The 26389-nt window shown below is 38.4% G+C and overlaps 1 protein-coding gene across 5 annotated transcripts; it reads left to right on the top strand.

Moving 5' to 3' along the window:
* Positions 1-20: 20 nt before the first annotated feature.
* igsf9a (immunoglobulin superfamily, member 9a) lies at positions 21-25649 on the top strand. Of its 5 annotated transcripts, none has more exons than XM_079448225.1 (22): positions 21-261; positions 4801-4896; positions 5412-5606; positions 11938-12087; positions 12752-12903; positions 13661-13772; positions 14006-14147; positions 14224-14369; positions 14809-14951; positions 15157-15297; positions 15766-15882; positions 16192-16342; positions 17268-17379; positions 17549-17736; positions 18387-18604; positions 18765-18849; positions 18998-19165; positions 19275-19311; positions 19407-21473; positions 22081-22256; positions 23471-23641; positions 24054-25649. In XM_079448225.1, the coding sequence occupies exons 2-21, from the start codon at positions 4836-4838 to the stop codon at positions 23626-23628; spliced, it is 4719 nt and encodes a 1572-aa protein (XP_079304351.1). In that variant the 5' UTR covers positions 21-261; positions 4801-4835; the 3' UTR covers positions 23629-23641; positions 24054-25649. The 5 variants fall into 5 exon arrangements, with proteins under 5 accessions (XP_079304351.1, XP_079304354.1, XP_079304353.1 ...); XM_079448228.1 differs by having other exon boundaries at positions 29-261; positions 23471-23637; XM_079448227.1 differs by having other exon boundaries at positions 31-261; positions 24057-25649.
* Positions 25650-26389: the final 740 nt, after the last annotated feature.

Below are 26389 nucleotides of genomic sequence, written 5' to 3' on the forward strand. Positions count from 1 at the left end.
TGAAGGAAGCGGGGAGGAGTGAGCGCGAGAGGTGCGCTGATGTCTTCAGCTGACGGAGAAGCGAAGTTTGTACGTGCGCGTTTCCATCGCTACGGCAACAGCGACACGTTAAATGTTTCGTTATTGGGAATTTTTCCGAAGCGGTCGTTGAAAATGGAAATAAAGACGAGTGAATATATATTCTTACTTGTGGAATAACTCTGTTCGTGGTCTTTTCCCTGCATCAACGCTAAAACAACGTAGCTTTAACAAGTAAAACAGGTGAGTGTTAGTCCAATTAAATACTTTATTATTATGCAGTTAAATTGATTTATTATAATCTGTTTGACACGAGCTAGACTTAACTTTTAATAGGCTATATGCGCGTGACTTGAACTTTATAGTAAACTAAAGAAGTGTGACTACAGTCTTCAACGTGTAATAAACATTTTGACATTTATTCTGGTATAATCCTACACCTGTAATGATCACAACTAATAAGTAGTTTTATAGATGCAGTTTTTAACTACAGCAGTATTTAACTCGCTAATATTCGTCATGGTTAAAATAGATTACGCACACTAGCAGTACTTTATGCTAAACCCTCTATAGTTTACAACATCTAAGTACTAAATAGTTTATCTATCATCTATCTATCTATCTATCTATCTATCTATCTATCTATCTATCTATCTATCTATCTATCTATCTATCTATCTATCTATCTATCTATCTATCTATCTATCTATCTATCTATCTATCTATCTATCTATCTATCTATCTATCTATCTATCTATTTATCTATCTATCATTAAAAAAGTGGTGGTGATGATTTGACGTCATCAGCAGCACTCATACAGCGATTTTGGCTGTAATATGGCAAAGTAGATTTTGTCAAAAAAGTCTGTGTGGTTTTGTGAGAGGTGGGGGAGGTTTGAAGTGGTGGTGGTGGAATTAAATGGCTTTGTTGCCCCTGCAGGGGGTCCAAAGTGGGGTTGTGGGGGCAGGTCGAGCTAGAAGATTGAAGCAAGATATAAAATAGCCTGTTGGATAAGAAATATATTCTTTAAATTGCGCAAGTGTGTCAGCGATGTTTTACTGATAGACTCTGGGAGTGTGATAGAAGTCAAATTCTAATCTGTTTATTTAACAGAGAACTGCTTTCTTCTCTCTTGTGTTTATAAAGTCTGCTTAAAAGTTAACGCAAGCATCTTTTGAAACTTTCCGAATGGAGTGTAAAGTTCTTATTGAAGTGTAAATAAACCTGGTCACATGCATTTTCCTTTTTTTATGAAATGTTAGCCCAGTGTGACTCACTCTTGGATCGAGGGTCACATGCTCAACATAGTCAAATTCTCACTGTACCACAGTGCTGGTTCATACGGCAGATTTTGATATGTCACTTTTAGTTACAGTGAGATAATGTCGACACTCACTTTTTCGGGCTGCTTCACTGCAGGCAGATTATCCTGGATTAATATCATCCTGGATTGTAATAGCTGTCTACGTCTGACCCCAGCTCGCAAAAATAGGCAGTGTGCCATCCCATGCGATATATGATGGGAGACGTCTGTTTGATGTCTGCCTTTACATCAGCAAGACATGTTTGTACATCTGTAACACGTCTGTGAGACGTCTCCTGTCAGTACGCATCTAGAAGATGTCTGTGAGATGTTTATGCTAATGAATGTATGGAAAAATGCCTTTTCTAAAATGTTTATTAGATGTTTTTACGTAGCAGATGTTTTCCAGATCTTCAGCAGACATCTTACAGACGTACCTGTGCAAACTGGGGATGCTCTTACACCTGTGCACCACATGTGCACCGCATTTGCGATGTTTTTATAAAGTAGATAATCTCTGTTAACAGTAGCAAGATTTTCTCTCTTAAGCAGCGATTGATGCTACACATGGCTAATATTTGCACAGCTTGACTACAATGCAAAGGCCTGTTCTTTGAAGTTTTTTGAGATGCTTAAAGATGGTGTTTGTCCTTTTGTCCGTCACTGTGTAAACGTTGTGTTTGCCACCGGAGGAATTTGCATGGCCTCGAAGGCTGACAAATTCCCGGCCAACTCTTGCTTTTACATTTTGTGACAAGTAGGGATCTATTCTGAGCTGCGTAGAGGGTTTTTTACCGAGTAAAGTATAGAAAAAGCAAAATGGAGCAAGCAATCTATGTATAGCAGCCAAACGGCTTTAACCATTCAAAAATGAATTATAGATTTTCTTTCAATTAAATGCACATCTGGCTGTATCTTCTGTTGAGTCTATGAAAGGGGTTTTTGTTCCCATGTCTGATCATTGGTTCAATTTTGGACCTCTACAAATCAATGGTTAGTCCATTTGCCTGATTAAATCCATCCAGCATTCACATCACGTCTCGATGACGTCATCTGTCTCCCTCTTTCTCTGGGGTCAGAAATGACATCTGGTCTGTTTATTTGTTTCTACAGTAGTAAACAAATGTAAGTAACGCTTGTTTTCTCGGTATGGCAAGACTAAAGTGTTTATGGTTTAAACAGTAAACAGTGCCGTTACTACAGTATAGTGAGAGCAGTTGTTGCCCATTGTGAAGAACACCCCCATGTGAACATGATCCTGTTTGCTTTTGTGTCCTTTACGATTATTTTGTCTTTTTATAGTGACGTTCCATTTTTATTATTTTATTGCCCTGACACATTTACCGTTCACGTCACGTCTATTCTATGTATTTAAAAAGACTCCAGTCACTCATAAAGAATTTGCCTTGTTGCCCTACAGACCCAACACTCCCTCATTATCAGATATGATAGATCTCGAAAACCAGCTTGTTCATTCTAGGAACAAGTTTGAGTTATTATACCTGTTTACTCAACATTGGGCCATTGTTTGAACAAATCAAACATGAGTAATCGAATGGCCAAATTCTTTTAATACTTTGAATTAGCATAATCTACAATGCGGTCCCACATCACGATCTTACAAGCTCAGCATGATGTTATTTGAAGACAGAGGGTCCAGACGACGCAAAGAAAAAGCGCTCGCTTCTCTTGGTCTAACCCTTGCCCCCAAAGGTTAATAAATGTAATTTTACTGCTGCTTGCCGAAACTACGACAGTAAATCTGAGAGACAGTTTTCGTGTGCTTTGTAAATGATGTGGGACTTTGGTCTAGCTTGAGTGGTGTTGTCTATCCTTTGACAGGTGGTAAACAGTAGCAAAGCACCCACCAGCTTTTGTCAGGGAATAACCGGTTATCCAGCATTACATATAATGCATTTTTTCTTTATGCACACCCTCTATAAACAAAAAAAGTTCTACCTATTTCCTCAAGTTGCTAAATCACAATTAATCATCTGGCACACAAACCTATTGTGAGAAAAGTATGACCCGTGGGTTTGCCCCGGGACCTCTTTCAGGAGTCTTTAAGAATAGCGTTCGGCCTCATTGGATGGGGTAATGAGCAAGCATTTGCATTGTGTGCCGATGCGTAATGCTCGCTCGGTGTGTGCTGATGTAGAGCCAACAGGAGCATTAGCTTTGCATTAAATTTACCCTTGCACGAGTCATACTACACTCTAGTATTTACAGGAACAGGGTCTAACTTGTGTGGCCAATGATGCTAAGCAGGCATAATTTGCGGATGTGCTAATGATTTACCAAAAAGTGCGGTGAAATGACGAGGGCGTTGGGTTTTTATCTAATTATCTGGCAACTTCGTGTCCACTTACATGCGCATTACTGATGGTATCGAAAGATAGATTGACTCATTGATCCCCATGTGGGATATCAAACACAATAAATATATAAAAAGACAGTCTAAAGCCTGTGGCATACTTCATACTTCAAAGTATACTGCTTTCGACTTACACATAGGTTTGGACACATGCACATTACGACATATAGATTTGCAAGTGCATTAGACAGGGAGGCTTGTTAGTGAATCTGTCATCTGCCGGTTCTGCGTTTGTGGGTGAATGTTTTGCAGAATTTAACGCTCATGGATTTGTCTGTGTCTCACATGGCAAATTCCATGTAAGGGGACCCACAGTGTATGTAGACAGAAATAGCTCATTCTAAGATAATAAAAACACAACACTTCATTATGTCTTATTAAGGTCTTTATACTCCGCTGAACACATAGTTATCTATATTATATTGCATTTCTGTTAATAAATCCTCGTAAAAATTACACATCGCACCTTTTAAGGTAGGGCTGTCTTTCACAATATAAGACTTTCACAACATGATTATCGTGGACAAAACAATATTGTTGTGAAAGCTGAATTTATTTTTACTTATTTTTTCACACAGAGTTGGAGAGCATTGTGTCTCTTAAGGCCACATTTTTTATATTTAAGATATTATCATATGTGTAGTTTAACATTTTCAACACGTGTGGTTCCTGGGAACCTAGCATAATGCTCTTTCAGGCAAGCCGCAGGGGCGATGCAAAATGCAAATGCTTCCTTTTGCATCAATCTACAATAAAGGAGTGCATGTTATTATAGCAGGTTTTATCCCGTTTATGGTGTCCACAACCAGGAAATTAGGTTTACCTGCTGGACTGTACTTTAACCCCTTTGACTCATAACAGCTTATAGAGATCAGTTTGACAAATGAAACACTTAAAAACGAAGTTCTATTCAATGCAGATGTTGCGCATACCGTGAACATACTGTATGAGATACAATGTGTACATGAGATTTCGTAATCCTTCTGTTTTCTTAGAGATTACAGGAACGTGAACATCAAAAGGTTGTGTGGACATGTTTGGTACAATGCTTTCTGTATGGTTTGTATAGCTGTGTTTTGATCTGTGATCTTTGATGTTCTGCAGGTACAGGGATATGTGAGTCTGTATGAATACCCACCATGACACCGAAGACTCTTCCGGTGTTGAAGGTCATCATTGTGACAGTACTGTGCCTTTGCAGTGAGTATACTTTATATGAACTTATAAGACTTCTTTTACAGAAGACATGTCCACAAACATATTTGAGTAGACGTTCTGTCTACAATATGAGTATTATCTATTATTGTTTTTTTAATATACATGTTTGAAAAACCCAACCAAAAGGGTATGTTACACCCAAAAAATTATTTCAGCAAAAACTGTGCTTTATGCAGTTTGGCTAGTTTAGAGTTTTAAATGGCATGCGATTGCTTCTGTATAAGTTACAAAAAACGCACATTTGTGTAAGCGGTGAAATCATGCACATGTCAACTTTGTGGATCCATGTAAGATAATTTCGACAACGTTGTCGTCTGTACGTGAAACTTTAGAAAAACTCAAATGAAAAACATTTAGCTTTTATAGTACATACACACATACCCTTGCATTGTGGCTGTGAGTTTTACGCAAGCTCTCACCACACTTGTTTTTTAATAAAAGATAAGGATGCATTTTTTGTTGTCTATATTTCATTTATTTGTTTCTCACTGTCTCAGGTCACACATGTGCCACGGATGACCTCGTCCGTGTCAGGAAAGGGGATACTGCTGTATTATCGTGCAGTCTGCCCTACCCCGGCCTGGTCATCTCGGCCTCCCAGCACGTCATCGAGTGGGTGCGTCAGGGCTTTGACATCCCCATCCTCATCCAGTTCGGAATCCACGACCCCCGTGTGCATCCCAGCTACGATGGTGAGTTGGTCATCTTAACCAAGGTTTCATGATCCGTTTTCTAAGCCTCTAGGCCTCTTTAGTGACTGGGTCTCCTGAGCGGTCGTAGCATCTCAGCTTACAGTTACTGTGCCCTTTTGTGTGCTGGTTTCTCTCTCTTCTTATTGCTCAAGTCCCTATTGTGTTCTTGGCAGCTGGGATACAAAGGGTGTCTATGGGGAAAAGAGTCTTTGAGCAAGTTGAAAATACCTGAAAACACAGACTGCTACTTTTTGTGCTCTGTTGAGTCTCCGCCTCCCAGGCCGAGAACCGGAGACTTTGCAGTTTATGCATGAGTGCCGTGCATCCCTTTGCAATTAAATGCATTCTTAAAGTGCACCTGTTTCATGGCAGGATGATGGAATGTCCCATCACAGCATCAGCAAATAAATCCATGCGCCAAACAATACATTATAAGTTTAAGTTTGTTTACAAATGGTGCTACATCTGTTTATTAGCATTTCGTATAATTTCAAAACTGAACGTCACCATTGATTTTATTCTTTGCTCAAGGGTTAATAAGCTTTCCTCCTTGACAAGCGAAAGAGTAAAAGGATAAGCCCTTGTAAGCCAGCAGCAAAAGAAAAGCGTCATGTGACGTAAAACAAAGAGTCCGAACAAAAGGTGCGAAGCCGGGACTTTCTGTCCAGTTAACACACAGATCTATGAAACTGGATGGGGGTCGGGTGCAGCGTGGGAAGAGGCGGAGGGTGAGCACGGTGTGAATTCCATCTCCTCTGGCTATATAGTGTCTCATGTGTCCACTCTGGAGATGCCAAGACCGTTGAAGCTTACAAATTAAAAAGCGCAAGGTGTCATGGTGGTCATATTAGTATACTTGTAACTAGATCACCGGAAACCTGCACCCTGCACTGAAAACTCCAATGAGTTGACTGTACTTCATTAAATTGTGGGAACGAGTTTACTCCATCAACTGAGTAATCTGCTCTCCTAAAACATGCTTAGGTACACTTACCTTGATGCTCATGTAGGGTGAACTTATATTGTTCAGTTGAATTCTCTAATTCACTTAATGATGTCATAACACAAAGTATTAAAAGAATTAAGAACTCTGTGTCAACCATTGACGAATATTGGTTGTCCACATAATACACACGAAAAGTCTGATGTGTAGAGTGGTTAACAAACTAAACATAATTTACCTGAACACTTTGTCTACATTTTCTTCAAAAGCAAAGATGTCAAGGATTGTTTTCTGAAAAAAAAAACAGAGTGAGGTAATGGTTTAAACAAGCACTCCGCCAGCAACATAGCTACATGGTTTCATTCATTTCAAAGTTAGCTTAGCGACATCGGCGACGCGAGTAACAGTGATCGTTGGAGACAGGAAGTGGGGGTGTGTAGCGTCTTGACAAAGTAGAGAATTCAACTTTATGAAAATGATAAGTGGCTTTCAGAGCGACTACAAATGGGAGTAAAGAGCTCACGTCATCTGTCTTCCGTCAGTTACTGCAGGGTTTGTTTATTACCGGGAATAGGGCAACTAAAGCTAGGAACGCCTTCTAGCAAACCTCATAGCAAGGGACGGGCGTCACAAAGTGAAAGTGTTTTAAGTAAGAGCTGCGTAGCTTAAGGAAAATTCACTTGTTTTAGAAACTTTTGCTTGTTTTATGCTGAGTTCACACCAAACCCCTAAGCCTTGTGTTGCTCGCTTTATTCTGCTCAAGCTGAATTTTTTTAAAGTGCGCAGAAGACGCAAGTCCAGAGTTATTATAGTTTTGATTTTAGTTTAATTTAGTTTAACATCTAACATCGTTTTTGTGTTAATTTTAGTTAAAAGTTTTAGCAATTTTAGCAAATAGTTCATTTGGCACTTGGTATTAACACACAGTTAAGCATAAACTTGCTTAATTCCTAAATTTTCTTTATACAATTGAAAATACAATTAAATGTTTTGTAACGCATCTTGTATAGTAAAATGAGTGAAAACTTCATTTTAATTCACCCTAGTTCTTGGTACAAATGTGAAGAATCAAAACATTCATGTATAATTGCATTATAAACTAATTTTAAGTTTGCTGCAAATTAAATTATTAAGTGTGAGGATTTTGTAGTTTATGCGTTACATTTTAATCATGATTACTTGTTTTGAGTGCAAACAAAAGTGTGGTCAAGTTTAGCATTTTGTGTAGGTTTGTTTGAGGAACATCACCCTCTGAAGACCCTTGCTCCAAATGTCCTCCCCTCCCTTCTTTCTGCTGCCATTCACAAACTCAATCGAGTAAAAGCTCTTCAAAGGGCGCTCGTCCGGTCACACGATGCAGCGTCCCAGCATGATTCGAATTTCAAAAGATAACAATAACAAGAATACTGATGACAGTGGCGGAGCGAAACCCGAACCAGCTTTCCCGAGCTGAAACAGGAGAATCCCTACCTAGGAACCAAGTGACACAATGTCTCAGGGTGGAAAGAGAGACTCTTAAGGTTTCATGGCCTGAAGTCAGTGCACTCAATGGGGTATAATAACCGGACAAATTCAACAACTTTAAACCCAATATTAAGAAGAGAAGAAGTGGTTAGTAATACAAAATAAAACCGGTAGAATATGCTTTAACTGCCTGTGGGTTATATTTTCTTGGTACGAAAACGACACTCTTTGTTGCTTTAAATGCTAAAACATCTATACTCTGCACTCCGCTGGATTCAAATGACTGCATATGTTACTTCATACATTAAGGGGACTAATATTAGTCTCTCCCGAGGTTTGACTAAGCAACGGAACGAGAGTCTGTTTTGTACGACCCGGATGGCCTCAGTGGGATACGGTTAGTCAGTCATAAGTAAACAAGGGTTAACGTGTGCGCGTGAAAACACGAAATGAATCTCAGCCAGCTCAGGAAACAGGTGAACGCACAGATTGTGTTTTATAATGGATTTATTTGTTAGAATTACTATAGGCGGTTATTTTCCCAATCATGCTTTTGTCATTTATCAATAGGTGTACACTGTGTGAGGGACAGAGGAACGTTCTCAGTTGGGCCATTTCAGCGTTATGGATGTGACATATAAACGCTCAGAGAATGTATTTGTTACCAATGTACAGAATCATCTGTTTTTATTTTACTTAACCTTCATTGATAGAATCTAAACTTCAGAAAATTATAGCGATCTTTGCACGAGTCTCCTGCGTTAAAAAAGGACATTAACATGCATTATTGATGTGACAAAACAAGGACATAGTTTTTGAGAGACAACAACATTGTAGAATTTATGTAAATTAAATGTGTAAACCAGAAGCAAAAGTACCCAACAGATGGAGAAGGGATGGCTCATTTGTCCTTTTATGAGGAATATGGACCGTTATGGATGCGACAATCTTGTTTAGCACATGTGTGAAGACCATATGGGATTGTCTGTTTTTGGACGAACCATGTTCATATGGAATATTTTTTATTGTAATAAATTAGTTTTAAGGAAGCTTTTATATCTCGGAGCAAATTGAGATGTTGTTGAGATATTTTCTGAAACTCTTGAGAAGACCTTGGTGTTGTAAAGCATGAGCCATCAACAACTCTTAACATGATCTCTATTCAAATCCTCATTTAAATCCCATCTCTCTCCAGAAAACCATCTGAGATGTCAAATATTTTGTGTGTTATTTCTCTCACGTTTGCATTTGATCTCAAATCTCTATCCTTCCCCTCCAGTTGCCTCTTTTCGTCATACGTTGTTGTGTGACATCTCTAAACAAACAGTTTATTTTTCCCCGGCTGTTTTCAGAAGCGTGAAGTAACTCGAGAGTTTAACCTCCTCCTAAACCCCGCCCCGGAGCTGATTTTAATCCCGGTCGTCACAGCGACTAAATTCAAATCCACACCACTGGCACCATGGCAACATTTTAGTGCAGGCTTACACCCCGGGTGTTTGGGTTGGTCAGGAACACATCGTATGGCCCCAATCCCACGGGATGCTGCCTGTGTCCCTTTTTATTGACCCCTGGCTTCCGTGCGGCTAAAATAAACACGAGCTGTTATCTTAGGTCTGTTTCCACAGACACGCCGCTTCTCTAGAGAGCTCGGTTAATGATTACCGTCACCGCACATTCACACAAACACATCATAGCTGGACGTCATGCGCCGGTCGTGCGCATGTGATGGATTTTCAATTCGAGGCAGTTTTGTCCTTGATGTGGCTCTTGTGGTGAAGATTTCAACCACGGGACTCTTTAAATGGCTACAAAGTTAGAGAGACACAAAAGTATTTGAAAAGCTTGTGTTGCTTATTGAGGACGAGACAAAGCGAGCGCGCGAGAGAGAGAGAGAGAGAGAGAGAGAGAGAGAGAGAGAGAGAGAGAGAGGGAGTAAGGGAGAAAGAGAGAGAGAGAGGGAGGGAGGGGTGAGTCAGCAAACACCATCACCACAGGGTGCAGTCACCTGGCAACTGAGAGCTAAAGTTTCAAGCGCTAAATAGATCAAGATTAAACACAACTAAAATATATTGTTTATTTGATGCAACTAATATGATATTTTCTTTTTGTTATCACCATGTGCATTTTTTACTTATTCTTTAAGTAACCCTTTACATAAGATCTTGTTCATTAACTTTACATAAAATAACATAATCTAGCAATAATCTATAGATTTTTACGGCATTTATGAATCTTTCTCACTGTTAGTTTATACCAATGAAATTGTTCCTTTTTAGGTCATGTCAATACATCTTTTGGTTGTAAAACATGGATTTTCAATTGTCAAAATAAAAGAGACAGTTCACCCAAAGATCAAAATTCTTGTTTCATTCCTGCATAAATGTATTTGTTCTGCTGAACACAACAGATATTTGGAAGAATGTCAGTAACCAAACAGATCTAATACCCCATTGACTCCCATAGTAGGGAAAATCTTACTATGGGAGTCAATGGGGGATGAGATCTGATTTCTTACAAATATCTTCCTTTGTGTTAAGCAGAACAAAGAAATTAATACAGGTTTGGAACAACCTGAGGATAAGTAGAAGTAAAGTATATTGTTAATCCATTTTAAATTATTGTTATTACACGGCTTGTTGGAACGCTTTATTCTGATTGGTCTTTTTTTGGCGACATTTGTGAGTTTGTTATTCCCAGATAACAACCTCTCAAAACTAATAACACACAGTAACCCGGATGCAGCAAATCATTTTGACAGGTTTTTTGACAAATTAAATATAAATGTCTTTTAATCAAGTCTTTTATGACATTATATTTAAAAATGATTTGACCAAATTGCCTGTTCATGATATTTGAACGTCGTTTCTTACCTTAAAACTCGCGGAAGGTCTTTTTTTGGTAAAAATTAGCTAATAAAATATTTCAAATTCACATGTCATGTCCAGTTTTTTCTCATGTGGAAAGCAGCTGTCTAATATGCGGGATAATGTACAAGCAGCCGGCAAAATAAGCCCCTTCAGTGTGATACAAGACCCTACACTTCTTGTCTGGTCCTGGTCACACAGTCGGGGCTTATTTTTGCGATAACAACTGGCTGCCTGTAAATTTTTCCTTAGGTAACAAATGGAATCTCACCTGTCGTGAGTTAGCACTTGTTCTGTATTTTAATAAATTAGAAGATAATGGGAAATATAATTATATTCAGATGAAATATTTTTATTATGATGTAAATGTAAATTGTAAATGTAAGAACAGTGTGAGAATGAATTATAACTGTGTTATAACACATACACTTTGTAACATTGTTATATTGTAGGACTCTTCATTTGAAAACATATTCATTTTATACACTTTATTTGCATTTTATAAACCAATTTAAATATTAGGAGTTCCCACCTATGGGCTTTTATTAGCTGCCTTTTTATTTAGTCAGAAAACGAATATTTTACTCTAAGGAAAGAAATGAATGTTGGCACAATTATATTATTGAAAATAACTTAAAACATTTAAGATGCCTTCAGATTCAAAGACTATTAAGATCACATTTTTTCCCAAGTAACAATAAAACTCTGCTTCATTGTACATTGTTTTGATTTATTTTCTGTCTTAAATTTGTATGTACAATGCTTTATAAGTCATTTTAACAAGTTATAACGTGTTAAAATAAGTGCTAATCTAATGCGATGAGTTCAAGCAATGTTAACCATTTAAAAATGTAAAATAGTAAATTGCAATGACTTGTGAAGACAATTTGTGCAAAAAAAGGTGTAGTTTCCCTTTGGCCTCGTGCATATAAGCTCAGCAATTTAAGGTTCATTTTGAGGTCATAATCCCACAAACCACATTCTGGCGTAGTCATTGGACACACATTATAACATATATATTCCTTTTCACCATCAAATGTTGTTAAATGATCATCCCCAGGTCGAGTGTCTCTCGTGGGGGGCACATCACTGCAGGTGAGGGATCTTCTCCTGGACGATGAAGGCTGGTACGAGTGCCGCATCCTTCCGCTGGACAAAACCACAGATGAGTCTAGAAGCAACGGAAGCTGGACTTTCCTCTCCGTCACAGGTGAGGCTCGCCATGCTCGACAAGATCACGGCCTGAATTAACCAACGTAATCGACAAACCATCAAAACATTCCACTTCATGTCAGATCATTCAAACAATGCTATTATATTCGTCCCATTAGTCTCCAGCTCAAACACGACTCTGTACACACACGCAATGAACAATGAATGCATACACACCCCAGACTGTTTTCATGCACCTGTTACCAGGCTCATCCCTGTGCACCTGTTAGAAAAACAGCTTCGTGTCTGTCGGCCGCACCTTAAAGGCAGTTTTGTGATCGATGAAGCGTCACTCGGACGCGGTTTAGGGTCCAGTTGCAAAAGCGAAATCCTCGGATGACATCAGGGTCAGTTTCCACCAGTATTGTTTGACACACAGACCGTTCAACAGAAAGAGCATCTTGCAGGCCTGGCAGGACTCTTTATTTGTGTCTTACAATAAAGACCACAGTAACCAATGTCATGAAATGAATGCTTACAATATCGACCGAAATCCGACAGTTTCTGATGCATAAAGTGTGTATGATGAATAAGTTTTTATGAGAAAGACATGAATTGGTTTTGCTCTTAAGTATCAGGCTTTGTTTTTCCAGTGTGTCTTGTTTTGATCTTTGTCATTCTTTGATATATTATGACTGTTCTTTGTTTATTTGTTTGTCCAGCGCCACCCATGTTTACCGAAACCCCACCTCCTGCCGTCGAAGTATTTATGGGTAGATCGGTAACCTTGAAGTGCGCTGCCCGTGGAAACCCGCGGCCAACGATAACCTGGGCTAAAGATGGAGTCCAAATAAAATCACAAAACAGTGTGAAGGTGGGCACTAATACATTAATAAGATCAACACAGATGTTTAGTACATAAAAGCCCATGAAATTATTGACAAATGTGTTGTCGGGAACACTTTACAATAAGGTGCTATTTGTTAACAATTATTTAATGCATTAGCTAACATGGACTAACAATGAAGCAATTCTTCTACAGCATTTTTTCATATTAATTCATGTTCATTTCAGCATTTACTAATACAGCTTTAAAATCAAACGTTGAATGCGTCATGAAGTAACATGAATAACTGCATTGACATGAACTAACATTAACAGGGATTCATACATTCTGAAAAATCAATTGTTCATTGTTAGATAATGTTTTCCAGTAAAAAATACCTCAAAACTCATAAACTGAAATTTTCTGATTTATTAAATTAACTTTCCTTAGAAGCAAGAACTCTTTTTTTACGTTTATACTTAGAAAAAGCAAAAATACTTGCTAGTGGAGTATGAAAAATAAACACAAGTTTGACATTTTTTACTTAAAGTATACTTAATTCAGGTTCAGGTACCCTTTTGGCAAATAATTGCCTTTCTATGCATAAACTTTTTGATTATAATTAATTAACTTTTTTATTCCAGAAAACATGTTGACGTCTTAGGTTATTTGGCGATGTGAAGAACGCGCATCCTGAATTTGAGCAATTTTTGATATTTGTACTGCAAAAATTTTTTTATTGTAAACAATACTCATTAAGATATTGTTGCAGTGTATTCATAATCAGTTATTCTCAATCTTATAGAATGGAAGTCTGTCTGTCCATGCTGTGAGCCGTGAAACAAGAGGCATGTATAAGTGTCACGTCTCCAATACAGAAGGAGAAGTATCTCACATCACAGTGCTTAAAGTCATTGGTAAGTCATCATTTTATTCACTAAATAACACCAGAACCCTACAATGCCATTGCTCTTAAACAGATTAAAGACGTCTGTGCTTTTATTTTGAAATGTTGGATGTTAGCATTTCTGACCGGATGTCGCCATCTAGTGGTCCTTTTTTAACACTCCACTAAGAGCAAGCAAAAACATGTTAAGTATTTAAATACCTATAGTACTGTGACTGCATGACATTTTTGTTTTAATAACAGGTCCTCCCGTGATTCTAAATCCTCCAACGGACTCCATCCTCAACATGTACCAGGATGCCGAGTTAAAGTGCCAGGCGGTAGCCGACCCACCTAACATGACCTATGTGTGGCAAAAAAATGGAGAAGATATTTATCACATTGAGTGAGTAAAAAATTCTGCCTGTTGTCGTGCGCTTTTTAAAAGAGGGATGTTATGCATTTATGTGTGTGTGTTTTAGGTCTCTGAAGTCTCGTGTTAAGGTTGTAGTGGATGGCACACTTCTCATATCTCGCTTGACTCCAGGGGATTCTGGGAACTACACTTGCACGCCTACTAATGGCCTGCCTGCCTCCCCCTCCGCCTCTGCCATGCTCACTGTGCAGCGTAAGTGCTTTGTGTTTAGTATAGTCTGTTGGCTAAAGATCTGTGCTGGTGACAGGTTGTAGGTTCAGATTTGATTAAAAGTCAATAAACTATTACCGTTTTAACCCTTTAAGTTAGTTAAAGTGATAGTCCACCCCAAAATAAAAATTCTGTCATTTACTCACCCTCGTGTCATTCCAAACCTGTTTGACTTTCTTTCTAATTCAGAACACAACAGAATATATTTTGGAGAATGTTGGTAACTAAAGAACACTGAAACCCATTGACTTTCATTGTATGGACACAAAACCACCATTTCTCAAAATATCTGTGTTTCACAGAACAAAGAGTCATATGCAGGTTCATGAGGGTGAAGAAATTATGAAAGAATTTTGAACTTAAGTTCACTCACTTCCCCTGAAAGTGCTTGTATTTGACCTGCCATGTCCTGCTTTCACAGACCCAGCGCAGGCGATGCAGATGCCCAAACTGACCTTTCTGGCCACAGGCATGCGGGGCGTAATATCCTGCCCATTCAGAGCTGAACCAGCACTGTTACGTATTGACTGGACCAAGGATGGAAACCCACTGGATTTGGGCATGGTGTGTAACAGTTTGTTTCCGTTTTCTGCTTTTATTTAAGAAAATATGACAAGTTTTCTTTTATAAAGTCACCTCTAGAAGAGCTTGCAATACATTTCAGTGCAGTTTGACATATTGATTTTCTTCCCGCTGTATAAAATACCTTGCATCTCCAAAAAGTAATCTTTTAGAAAACACTTGAATTACTATAACACTCTCTCAACAGTATCCTGGATGGACACTTACCTCTGAAGGCTCCATCGTCATAGCAACAGCCAACGATGATGCTGCAGGTGTCTACACGTGCACTCCATACAACAGCTTGGGGACAATGGGCCAGTCAGATCCCACCACCGTTATGCTACAGGTTGGACTTTATAAAGTGCTGAAAGATTTTATTTTTGTTCGTTTTTTTTACAAACCACTTATCACTTATAAAATGAAAGGTTTTTAGAGAGAGAAAAGCAGCTTATAAGTGATAGTTCACCCAAAAATGAAAATTCTGTCATCATTTACTTCAAACCTGCAAAACTGTTATTGTTACACTGTACACAAAAGAAGGTATTTGGTAGAATGTTTGTAAACTAACAGCTCTGGGGCACCATTGACTACTATAGTAGGAAACAAAGCTACTATGGTAGTCAATAGTGCACCGGAACTGTATGCTTCAAAATATCTATTCCGTGTTCAACAGAACAAATACATTTATACAGTTGTGACACAACTTGAGGGTGAGAAAATGATGCCATTTTTGGGTGAACTGTCCCTTTAATTGTAATGCAGTTAGATGTGATGAACGTGTAGAGGCATAAAATAAAAGCTTTCAACTTTTTAGGATCCTCCATCGTTCAAAGTGTCACCCAGCAAGGAGTACAGACAGGACGTGGGCAAGATGCTTGTCATTCCATGCCAGATGAATGGTAACCCGGCTCCAAAAGTCACATGGAAAAAGGTGAATGACTTTACATTTTGCTCAAACTTTCACCCTTGGTTTGCTCGTCCGATTGAAGATATTCTTTGTTATTATGAATATTTTGAATAATGTCTTTTGTGTCTATACAATGGAAGCCAGTGTTCGGTTACCAACATTCTTCAAAAAAATATATTTTGTGTTCTTTATACCTTGAAAGAAAACTCTACCACAGAAAACATGATTAAAAGAAATTGTGAAAAAGAGCAGCGGTCCTATCATGAATGCCTTTTGTTACCATTTTTTATTATGAAAAATTCACCATTGATTTTTTTAATTGCAATGCATTAGGTGGGTGCTTCCACTCGCTCACTGTTCACTGTGGTCGCGGATGGCTCGCTCATTCTTCAGCCGCTCAATAAAGACCACCAGGGGGAGTGGGAATGCAGCTCCAGCAACCGAGTGGCTACTGTTTCTGCGAGAACAACAGTCCTGGTGCTGGGTAAGACTAAACACGTCTAGCTTAACTCTACTTAACAGTCAGCACCCAAGATCTCTGTCTAGCTAACGTCATGTTGTCATTGTGACGGTGTGTGCATCGCAGCCGTGTTTGAAGCAAGCATGGCTGTGCGATGCTTCCATTCTCTATGCCTTTGTTAGTTATGGCATCGTTGAATGTCAAAACTTGAAATATAAAATGTAAATGATGTGTAGTCGCAGGTGTGTTTATTGTCTGTTTAACAACAGCTTCGATGTGGCTCATCCAGGCATGTTAATGGTGTTTTCAACTCAAGTGATATTTAATGTTGTGTGTACTTTGATGAAACAAATTTTTTTAATTGATTTATTATGAATAATCTTGTCATTCCAAATTATAAAACAATAAAATCAAAGGGGATAAAGTGCATTTAATTGAAATGTACTCATACAAATATTTTCAAATTGTAATACCACTATAAGGTTGTGTATTTAAATTTATTTAGTACATCTATAAATTGTTTTTATAAAAATAAGATATATATAAAATTATATTTCTATGTATATATATATGGGTCTTTTTTATAAAAAAATTAATCTGATTTTTTTAAACATGCAAACAAACAAATAAGTACCCAGATTCCTTACAGTCATTATACAATTAATTTATTTGAAAAAATCCTAAGAAAAATTAATATTAGTTTTAAGAAAAAATAGTAATACTTGTTATAATATAATTTTGGTAGTACTGCATACCACACCACCTTGCTGCATTAATATAAAATAATAATTATTATTATGATGAATTATTAATAACATTAGGAGCGTAGTCAAAACTGAGTAGCTCTAATCCCGGTTAATCTTGTGTCTCCTTGCTGTCACGCCTCATGTGTCACACATTTCAACTGTCACACATTTCTTGTGCACTTCTCATGGCTTCTGACTCACAGGTACAAGTCCCCATGCAGTCTCCTCGGTGTCTGTGATCACAGGATTTAACAAGGCCAATGTGTCCTGGGTGGCCGGCTTTGATGGAGGATATACACAGCAGTTCACTGTCTGGTTGGTATCTTGTTACAGTATTTCTGTGTGTCCTTGCCTTCCCTGTCGCTTTTTTCTTGCTCACCACTATATGGTGTGTTTTGATTTCTGCTTATCAGCATGGGAACTAGCATTACCACTATAGACCAGTTTTAGTTGTGAAAACTCACACAAACCCTCCTCTGTGCAGGTACAAGAAGATGTCAGCAGTAAAGAAAGATGAAAATCAGGAGTGGCTATCCTTTCCTGTCGTCTCTAATGGAAACAGTGTTTTGGTCGCTGATCTACTTCCTGCTACCGAGTACCAGTTTAGAGTCGTGGCCCTAAATAAAGTAGGCAGTGGACCCTTCAGTGAGATCGCCACCAGCAAAACTCTGGGTAAACATCAGCTGTGCATTAGAAGCTTTAAAAATGAGATGAAATGGATTGACACGCGCCGTTTTCTTTCATGTATAGATGTACTTTTGAAACAGGAAGTTGTTGGTGGGACATATTTATTATCTCTTATTTACTTGGATCATGCCTTGCAACATGAAATTACTAGTTGGTAGCAGATGAACTCTTTCCACGCAAATGCTTTCCCGACATCGACGGAAATTTCTGACGATCTGTGATTTCACTGTAGTTCAGTAGGGGGCGCTGTAACACACCTTCTGAACGAGTACAACACTATGGATCCAAAAGCTTTTTTTATCAGTGTTCTGAATCCGGTCTGGGGAAAATCTTCGACAAAAACGCAATTTTCTCAGGGGTTTTTAGTCATTTAAAGACCTATCCACATTTAAAAGGTGAATAAAAACACATGAAGATATTTTTACAGAAGAGTCTCTGGTCTTTCATTTGATGTATTGTGTATATTCTTAGAAAAAACTATTCTGGGGCAATCAAAAACTGCTTGTGCAAGCAGATATCCACACTTTCCTCACGACTTTGAAGTTATATTTGTTAATTTTATTCCGTCACATTTGGGAGCAAATTGACATTCATTTCAACGTCTCTCTCTTATTCAATGTTTTACTCATTTCCAGATGCATTTTCTGTTGGGACCAAGCTGGGACCACCTAAAAATCTTTCATTCAATCGAACTTCAGAAGGAATTCTTCTGTGGTGGTCAGTGCCCCAGTCCCAGTCTCTGCTTATCGACAGTTTTGTCATCCAGTCACGCCTTGAGAGAGGCGAATGGAGTAATCTGAAAGAGGACGTTAGCCCAAACGAGAGTCAAATCTTTCTAAAGGGGTTATGTAAGGTGAGCGTTGTATAAGACGTGATCTGAGGGTTTTCAATTGACACGAATCAGTCAGCTTACAGTTTTTGAAGGTTTGATAGATGCAACCCTGCTTCACGTTTGTTTTACTTGACTCTCACTTTATCATTTTCTCTCTCTCACTGACTCCGTCTCTCCAAAGGATTGCAAGTATGAACTCAGGCTTCTCTCTCGACATGAAGATCAGCTGAGCATACCCAGTCCATCCATCAGTGTCTCCACCATCGGTCAGTGTTTTAGCTTGCTGCATTTTCTGATCTGTTCAGCCGTGTATCAGTTTTTAAAGTAATTGTCACGATTTGCGTTTCAAGAATATCTGGAGTTTCTTCCCACCCACACCTTAATTAATCCTAACATTCCCTTTGATCTCTACAGGAATGGACATGAACCCCGCAAATTACCGTCTCTTAGACTTTCCTGACCAGCTGTTGGCTGGTGTCATGGGTGGCGTGGGACTCCTTTGCATCATTCTTCTCCTGATCTTGGCAATAGTTTGCTTAGTTTTTTACAAAAAGGGCCAAAGGCACAGACAAAACACCAGGGGTAAAGAAACAACACTTTGATTATGTATCCACCTTGGAGGAGGCTCTCAAAATATCAAAATATCCATTTATCATCAACCTCATTTCATTGCAAATTGGTTCCCTTTCAGATCTCCCGCCAGCCTTAAATAAGAACCCACCTGACAAGTAAGTGCAGCCCTCCAATTCATAATATTTCCATTTTCTAAAACGTTTCCATTTTTTTTACCTTTAACATAACAATTCCGCCTTGTCCCTGGCAGCCCTGACAACACCTTGACGCAAAAGCTCCTACCAGCCCGTCCGCTGTCCCTCACTTCCATCTCCTCCGGTCATTCCTCCCTTGACAAGTCGACTCACAGTGACTTTCACAGACAGCGACAACATCATCTGCCCCAAGCTAACCCTCCATCCCACCAATCCCTTCCCGAGAGCCACCTCCAACGGGCATCTCTTGCTGCCACAACCTCCGTGGAATTCATCCACCGAGGACCAGACGGACGCTTTAATGTCCAGCATGGTGAAAATGAAAGTGTTGCCAGTTCTCATGTAAAGAGAAACAGGAGTCAAACCTCTCACCGGTCAGCAGAAGGAGACAGGAGCCTTAGAATCCAAAAATCACAGTCTTTAAGATCCTACAGGGAGGAACGAAAAAAGACACCGTTTGTCCTTTCTGTAGACCTTCCACCTTTCGGATCCGATATCCCTGCTTCCGGCAGAACACGAGCTATGGCTAAACACCTGTCATTGAATGGACATTACCTGCCCATTCGGGAACAAGAGTTCTTGGAGGCACCAGACCAAACAAGCTTGTCCTCCGAAAGCAGTGGCTCTTTTTTCTATCCTCCTTCAGAAAGCACTTTAGGTCAGCCATCTCTGAAACAAGGTACCGTCCACTCTGCAGCCAGTACCTTGGTTTTACAGATGGAGCATGAGAGGGAACAAGGAAACTTGAGTCGCTGTTTAACTCTGGCACGGGAAAGAGAGGAACTTGAAATGGAGTTGCGCAAGTATGTTGTCAGTCACGGCGGAACACTTGATGAATATGGAGAAATTTGTAAAAGTCGAGAGACGTCAACACCTAACTACCAAACAGCTAGACAAAGCTTCTTATCGGAGAGTACCAACACTTTGAAGGGAAGATCCGCTTCTTGTATTCCGTGGGAAGAACGGCACAGGTATTCTACTGCCAGCTTAGTGCCCCTCCATGGAAAGGATATCAAATATAGACAAAATCAACATGAATACCATTCAATCCAAAATTCTAATTACCAAAGAGCCAAAAGTCTAGACAGAGGCATACAACCAAAATCGTACACGTTGGACCGAAGGCGAAGCAGAACGCCTGTTGATTCAAGCCTGGGTAGAGTCATAGATGAGTCCTTCAAAGTGGAAACCGTCAAACCTTACGTAGGGTACAGTCCAAACAACTCCAGTAAAAGTCAACAATATTTCGACCTGCGTGTACGTCCATCTTTGGACAATCACCGTGGACGAAGAATGGCAAGAACCCCCAGGGAGATTAATCAAACTCGTGATTTCTCAGAGGTGAGCGTGGATGGACCTGAGCATGAAAACAAGACTTATTCAAGGTCTTTACTAGAACACAGTTATGAGACACTTGACTTTGACAGGCCCAGGTTGTCAGAGCTGGAAAGAGACAGATCAGAAGAGCAAAGGCTAGAGTCCGTAAACGTGGGTTCAAGGAGAAACCAGGAAAGGTTGAACCGAACTTTGCCTCCGATGAATTATTCTATGACGCTGCATCGGAAGACAAAGAGTCTGGGATCAAACGACTGGAATCGACACAGAAGCACTCATAGTTTAGACTCCAGACAATACAAGCAACAGTTTTTGCCTCCAGATGTCTGGATTGACTCGTTAACTCATGGTCCAGATTCTAAAATACCCCCCTTTGGGAGTAGAGCTAAATCTGTGGCAGATGAACCTAAAACCAATCCCAATCTCCAGAGAGATTCACCTTCAGTACATCATTTGAGAAACCCCAGGCTGGCCTCTAAATCCCCCAGCGGCTCTACAAATGAGAAGTGTCAAAAGGGAGGGCCTGGCAGGGGTAGGCCCTCATATTGTCCCTCTCTGACGTCTGGGAGCCAGAGTCAGAGTCAAGATGGGCAGGAGGTGGATGTGGAATTAAACAGGTACAGGAAGTGTTCAGAGACAGAGGGAAGTTATAGGAGCTATGCAAGTCAGAGTAGTGGCAGAGGGAGCATGAACAGCAGACAGTTCTCTCTCAGCCCACCATTCACCAGCTCACCAGAGACCACAGAGGACAGCGACAGGGATGAAGCAGTCCTACAGGAGCAAGAAAGGTACGACTGGCTAATCTTGGTCTCATGCTAAATATCTGACTGAAATTGCTTCTTCTGGTTAATACTGCTCAGTGGTTAGAGCATAACGGCAGCAAAACGCCAAGGTTATTGGTTTGATCCCAGAGGATTGCACATAGTCAGAAAAAAATGTATAGTACAATGCAATGTAAAGCGCTTTGGATAAAACGTCTGCCAAATGCATAAATGTAAATGTAATGAAATGTACTTAGGCCATGATTGTTTTTATTTTTACTATGTAGATACCCTTATGCAAAGAAAATACACTTTTCTCTGTATTAACTGTCTATATATCAAATCGTTTAATATATCCTATTTAAAAATATATAGAATAATACATTGTAATTTGTCAATTTAAATATTAGATTATTGCCATATATTGAATACTTTTTTTTGTTACATATACAATCCAATTTTATTGAATTGTTGCATTTATGTTGAACCACATAAACACTGGGTTCCAAATGCAAATATATTATTAAATACTGACCTGCACCGATAACTCATTTATAATGCAATACTCCATAAAAAAAGTATATTCTTGATTTCATGGTGACTTTAAATAGTCACTCGTTTTTCTTTTTAATAGGTTAACCCAAACATACTGTGCTAGAAGAGGGTCTGTGGATGAGAGCTATGAATGGGACACTGCCTATGCCCCCATGCATCCCATGGACCCTAAAGCTTTAGTGAGTAAAGCAGGTGTACACAGAGAAGTCACTGCTGGGGTTGAATACAGGCCAGAATTACACCTGAAACAAAAAGGTAAGAAAGAATTTGTTGTATATACCTGTAACAAAACCGGAAAACTTTACATTTAATATAATTGAATAATGTGTTGTCAAAGAGGACGAGTTTTTTTTAACACGTTTTATTGGTTAAATATTTCACAAACATGAAGGGTGACCAATGGTAATGATTTATGAACAAAATAAAAATGATGATATATAGATGTTTCTGATTTTAATGTGTAAAGCCATCATTGAGTTATGATCCCCAAAAATCTGATTTTGTTGAAATGCTTGAAATTGTTTTTTCCAGACAAATGCACATTTTATTTATCTATGCAATGCATTGGTATGCTTATCAAAATAATGATTTGTTTTACAGCTGCTAAATTCGAAAAAAAATAAGCACATTTATTTTCGCCAATATTGAAATTAAGATTTTTTAACATGATTACTCACTAAAACAACATAAAATAAATAAATAACTTATCTTTAACATGCATTCAATTGAATTTTTTTTTAAAAAGCCACGGGGTAGAACCTTGCATAACGGAATGCCACACAATAATCATTTCCCATTATTTTGTTTGATTATGATTATGATTACGATAAATTGCGCAGCTCTACTTTATTACAGGTTTTGTTTTTACAAACCTATTTAAAAGCATGTGGAATACCTCATAAAGTTGTTTTTGTTTTATCATTATCAGGGTTGTTCAACGATTTATCACATTTCGTCGCATTATACGATTTGTCGCATTCAGAAGTTTGTGTTTACATCATTTATGTCTCTCCTCGGTGCATATTTATTTTGTATTTATAAACACATATAGTCGTACACATGCATGTATATTTCGGACATGTTTGCATTATATAATTTTTAAATTATATACAAACATGTATCCATATTTATATGGATAAATATATTTGTATTTTTTATATACATAAATATATAAATACAAAATGTATATGCACAATACACAGACATATATTATGTTAACACAAACTTTTATTCTGGATGCGGTTAAATGTGGTTAATCATTGAAGAGCCCAGACATTATATAGTTCCCATGCTTTAATTTGTTGTCCAAGGTTTGGTGTCATAGGTTATTATAAAATCAGAATAATTGAAATAAAACAGAATTTGACGATTAACCCTACTTATGAATTTTTCTCAGAAATGTTTAAAGAATTAAAAGTGGGTTCGCTCTTTCTGGTTTCATTGATCTCTGGCCGTCTTTCTGACCCAAGGTCTTTTCCCTCCGGCTGGTTTCAAGGAATCTGTTCCACCCTTTGTAGTTTCCGACATTCGTTCTCCTCGCTGCGAGCAAGAATCGCTTCTAGCTCAGGAGATACAGAGGAGCTCCACATCATTCCCAGAACCAGAGCATGACACCGTACTGTTCTGAGAGCCGACAGTAGGTGCGCAATTCATACCGCTCATTAGCTCGCTCTATTTTTATCTGGGTTTGCGTGAGAAATTACTTCCTGTTACAAATAAGAGCTTTTTAGGGTTAACTATGAGGATGCTATGCAGACTCATTTAGGCCTAATTGTATGGTTATAATGTAGCTGAATGTTTTTGTTTTCAGTGGCTACATTTAAGTGAAATGTATTTACAGACATCCTTGTTTCTCAGATTGTGACTTTTTAAATGATCATCCAAGTCAAGCCACTTTTCTTTTCTGCGATGAGAAAGCCCTTACCGTATAAATCCTTACCGTATAAATCAGTTCTGTCATAAAAACAAACTGTGTGAATGTAACCGTATAGTTTCTGCATTTATTTTCCACAGCTTAGGTTATGCTTATATTCTGTGCATTTTCTTTTCTAGCAGAGATGTTAGATTGGACGCAGCACGGTTCCCTTTTATCACACATTTGAGTGGTCAGGACGAGGGGGGTCAGCATGTTTCACCGTTAATTAAACATCTCGATCACTCCAGCAGCAAAAGAACCCAAGAACACACTCTTCCCTTCCTAACTAATGAAAAACACATTTGATGGGTGAGCTGAACCACAAAAAAATAATAGTTTCCTAAAGTGCATACTTTATGCATCGCAAATCAAAGGGTGAAATAAATAAAGCATACTTCTCTCTGCATGCTGCTTTTGCTTTTTTGATCAGACTGAGTTTTATTATCCACTTTTAAAGAAATACGTGAAGTTTTGACTGTTCAAAACCTTCAAATTCTGTCATCATTTACTCACCATGTTGTCAGTACAAGAGGGCGGACAGAATGTACATTTTGAAGGTTCCTTTAAAGCTTTTTTGCCGTAGCATTAAATTGTTTTATTTTTTTATAATTGTTTTTATTGTGTAATTATAAAATGTCTATTTTGGCAGTAAGTTCACATTGTAATTAAGAATGATCATTTAGAGTTTTACTTTACGTCTTATACTACGACTTCTTTACTACAACTCCATGTACCTTGTGAAATGTTTCGCCGAAAATCTGGATTGATTTACTGCTTTCTCAACAATTTCACCCGACCCACTTGTACCTACCTCATACCACTATCACAAAAGCACCATTTCTGTTATTTTTTAGCAGATCAAATAGCATTTATGTGGAACATTGTGCCCAGTTTAATCAATGTGGTAGTGCATCATGCAGTGCTTAAGAGGAATGACAATCAATTGAATCATTGCTGGATAAAAAAACATCATTCCTCATGTCCTCAAACTACCACAGATCTGTGATGATGTATGTTGAAGTTTCCTATTACACATTTGTGTACTCGGTGAGTGGGCCTGTCTTGAAAACATTGCTGAGATTTTAGTTCGTGTCTCATCCTTAAAGCGTTCATTTTTTAAGCTTAATTAGCCGTTTAATAGGAAATGACATGTTAATTTGGTTTGATTGTTTAAATCAGTGTCTTTGCATAAGGGAACTAATACGCATTCTCTGAGATTTTACTGAAAGGATTAAATTCCCAGCATATGTGATGGGAGTTCATTGTACTCTCGGATGGACTGAAGCTTATACTGACCTTTCCTGTAAAGTTTTTATGCTAAATTTTTTCGTTTCCTGTTTGCTTTTCATGAAGTTATTAAAAAGGCATTTTGGAAAATTGCTGCAAAAAATTTTATACTCAGTTTTTTATTGCTTCAGAATTGTAATGTTTATAAATGCGTAATGACAGAATTTACACGTTGTTTCTTGTTTGGTTTCACTGCAGCTGATGCCAAACCAGGCACTTCATCGAATATAATCTAGCTTGCAAATATGTCTATATGTAATTACCTTTCACCCTTTTCTCGAAATGTATTCAAAAAGGTCTGTAAAGGGGATGTGAAGTAGAATTGTTTTAAACTCAATATATTTTTGACTACACATTTGTACATTTTTGCTACTTTATCAGATCATGAGTTGTATTTCATGTATGGATTTATATTGAGATTAAAGGCAACAATGTGTTGAATTGTGCTCGTGTGTAGATACTACAGTTCATTTACATTCACATTCTCTAAATATTTGTGCATCATGTACCGTACAAATTTTACTCGAACAGCTTAGGGGATCAAGGATCTAAACATTTTCGTTATGTTTCGACCCGACAGCGTTTCATCTGACCATGGGCTTTGAGATCTTTATTTGTCCAGTAAACATCACCAGGCCCATTTGTGACATGCACAGGGTAAATTCGATTAGTGTTGAAGTGGACTGTGAAATCCTGACAGGTCACAGTGGACACATTAGTGTGTGCGTGTGTCGACCTTAAGGAGCACTTCCTCCATCATTATCTGCTCCCAGCAATGGCACATGCTACATTAATCACAGCGGAGGTTAAAGGCAACAGTTCACACAAGCCTGCAGACTGCATTTCTCACACTTCCAAATTCACTGATGAATGAAAAATACTTAAAGGTAAAGAAGAGCTGTAGTTTGTTGTGTGTGACGGTTAATGGCAACAACGGCCACTTCCGTTTCCTGTTAGTATGTGCATATTGTTTTTCTACACACTAAATGTATTTACTTTTCAATTACAAGACAGTATATACTTTTAGTGCATAGTATGCGTATTGGAACGCGGCATATGTCTAAAATCTTCATTTGCATGCATGCCTTGTTACCATACGTCAATGATTAATGATAAGCACCATGATTTAGAGACCGCTCCTTCATGCATACACCAGAGACCCCATCCAGATCCTGTGATTTCATGC

This window comes from Barbatula barbatula, assembly GCF_947034865.1.
Source record: "Barbatula barbatula genome assembly, chromosome: 24".
In the NCBI taxonomy this organism is placed as follows: domain Eukaryota; kingdom Metazoa; phylum Chordata; class Actinopteri; order Cypriniformes; family Nemacheilidae; genus Barbatula; species Barbatula barbatula.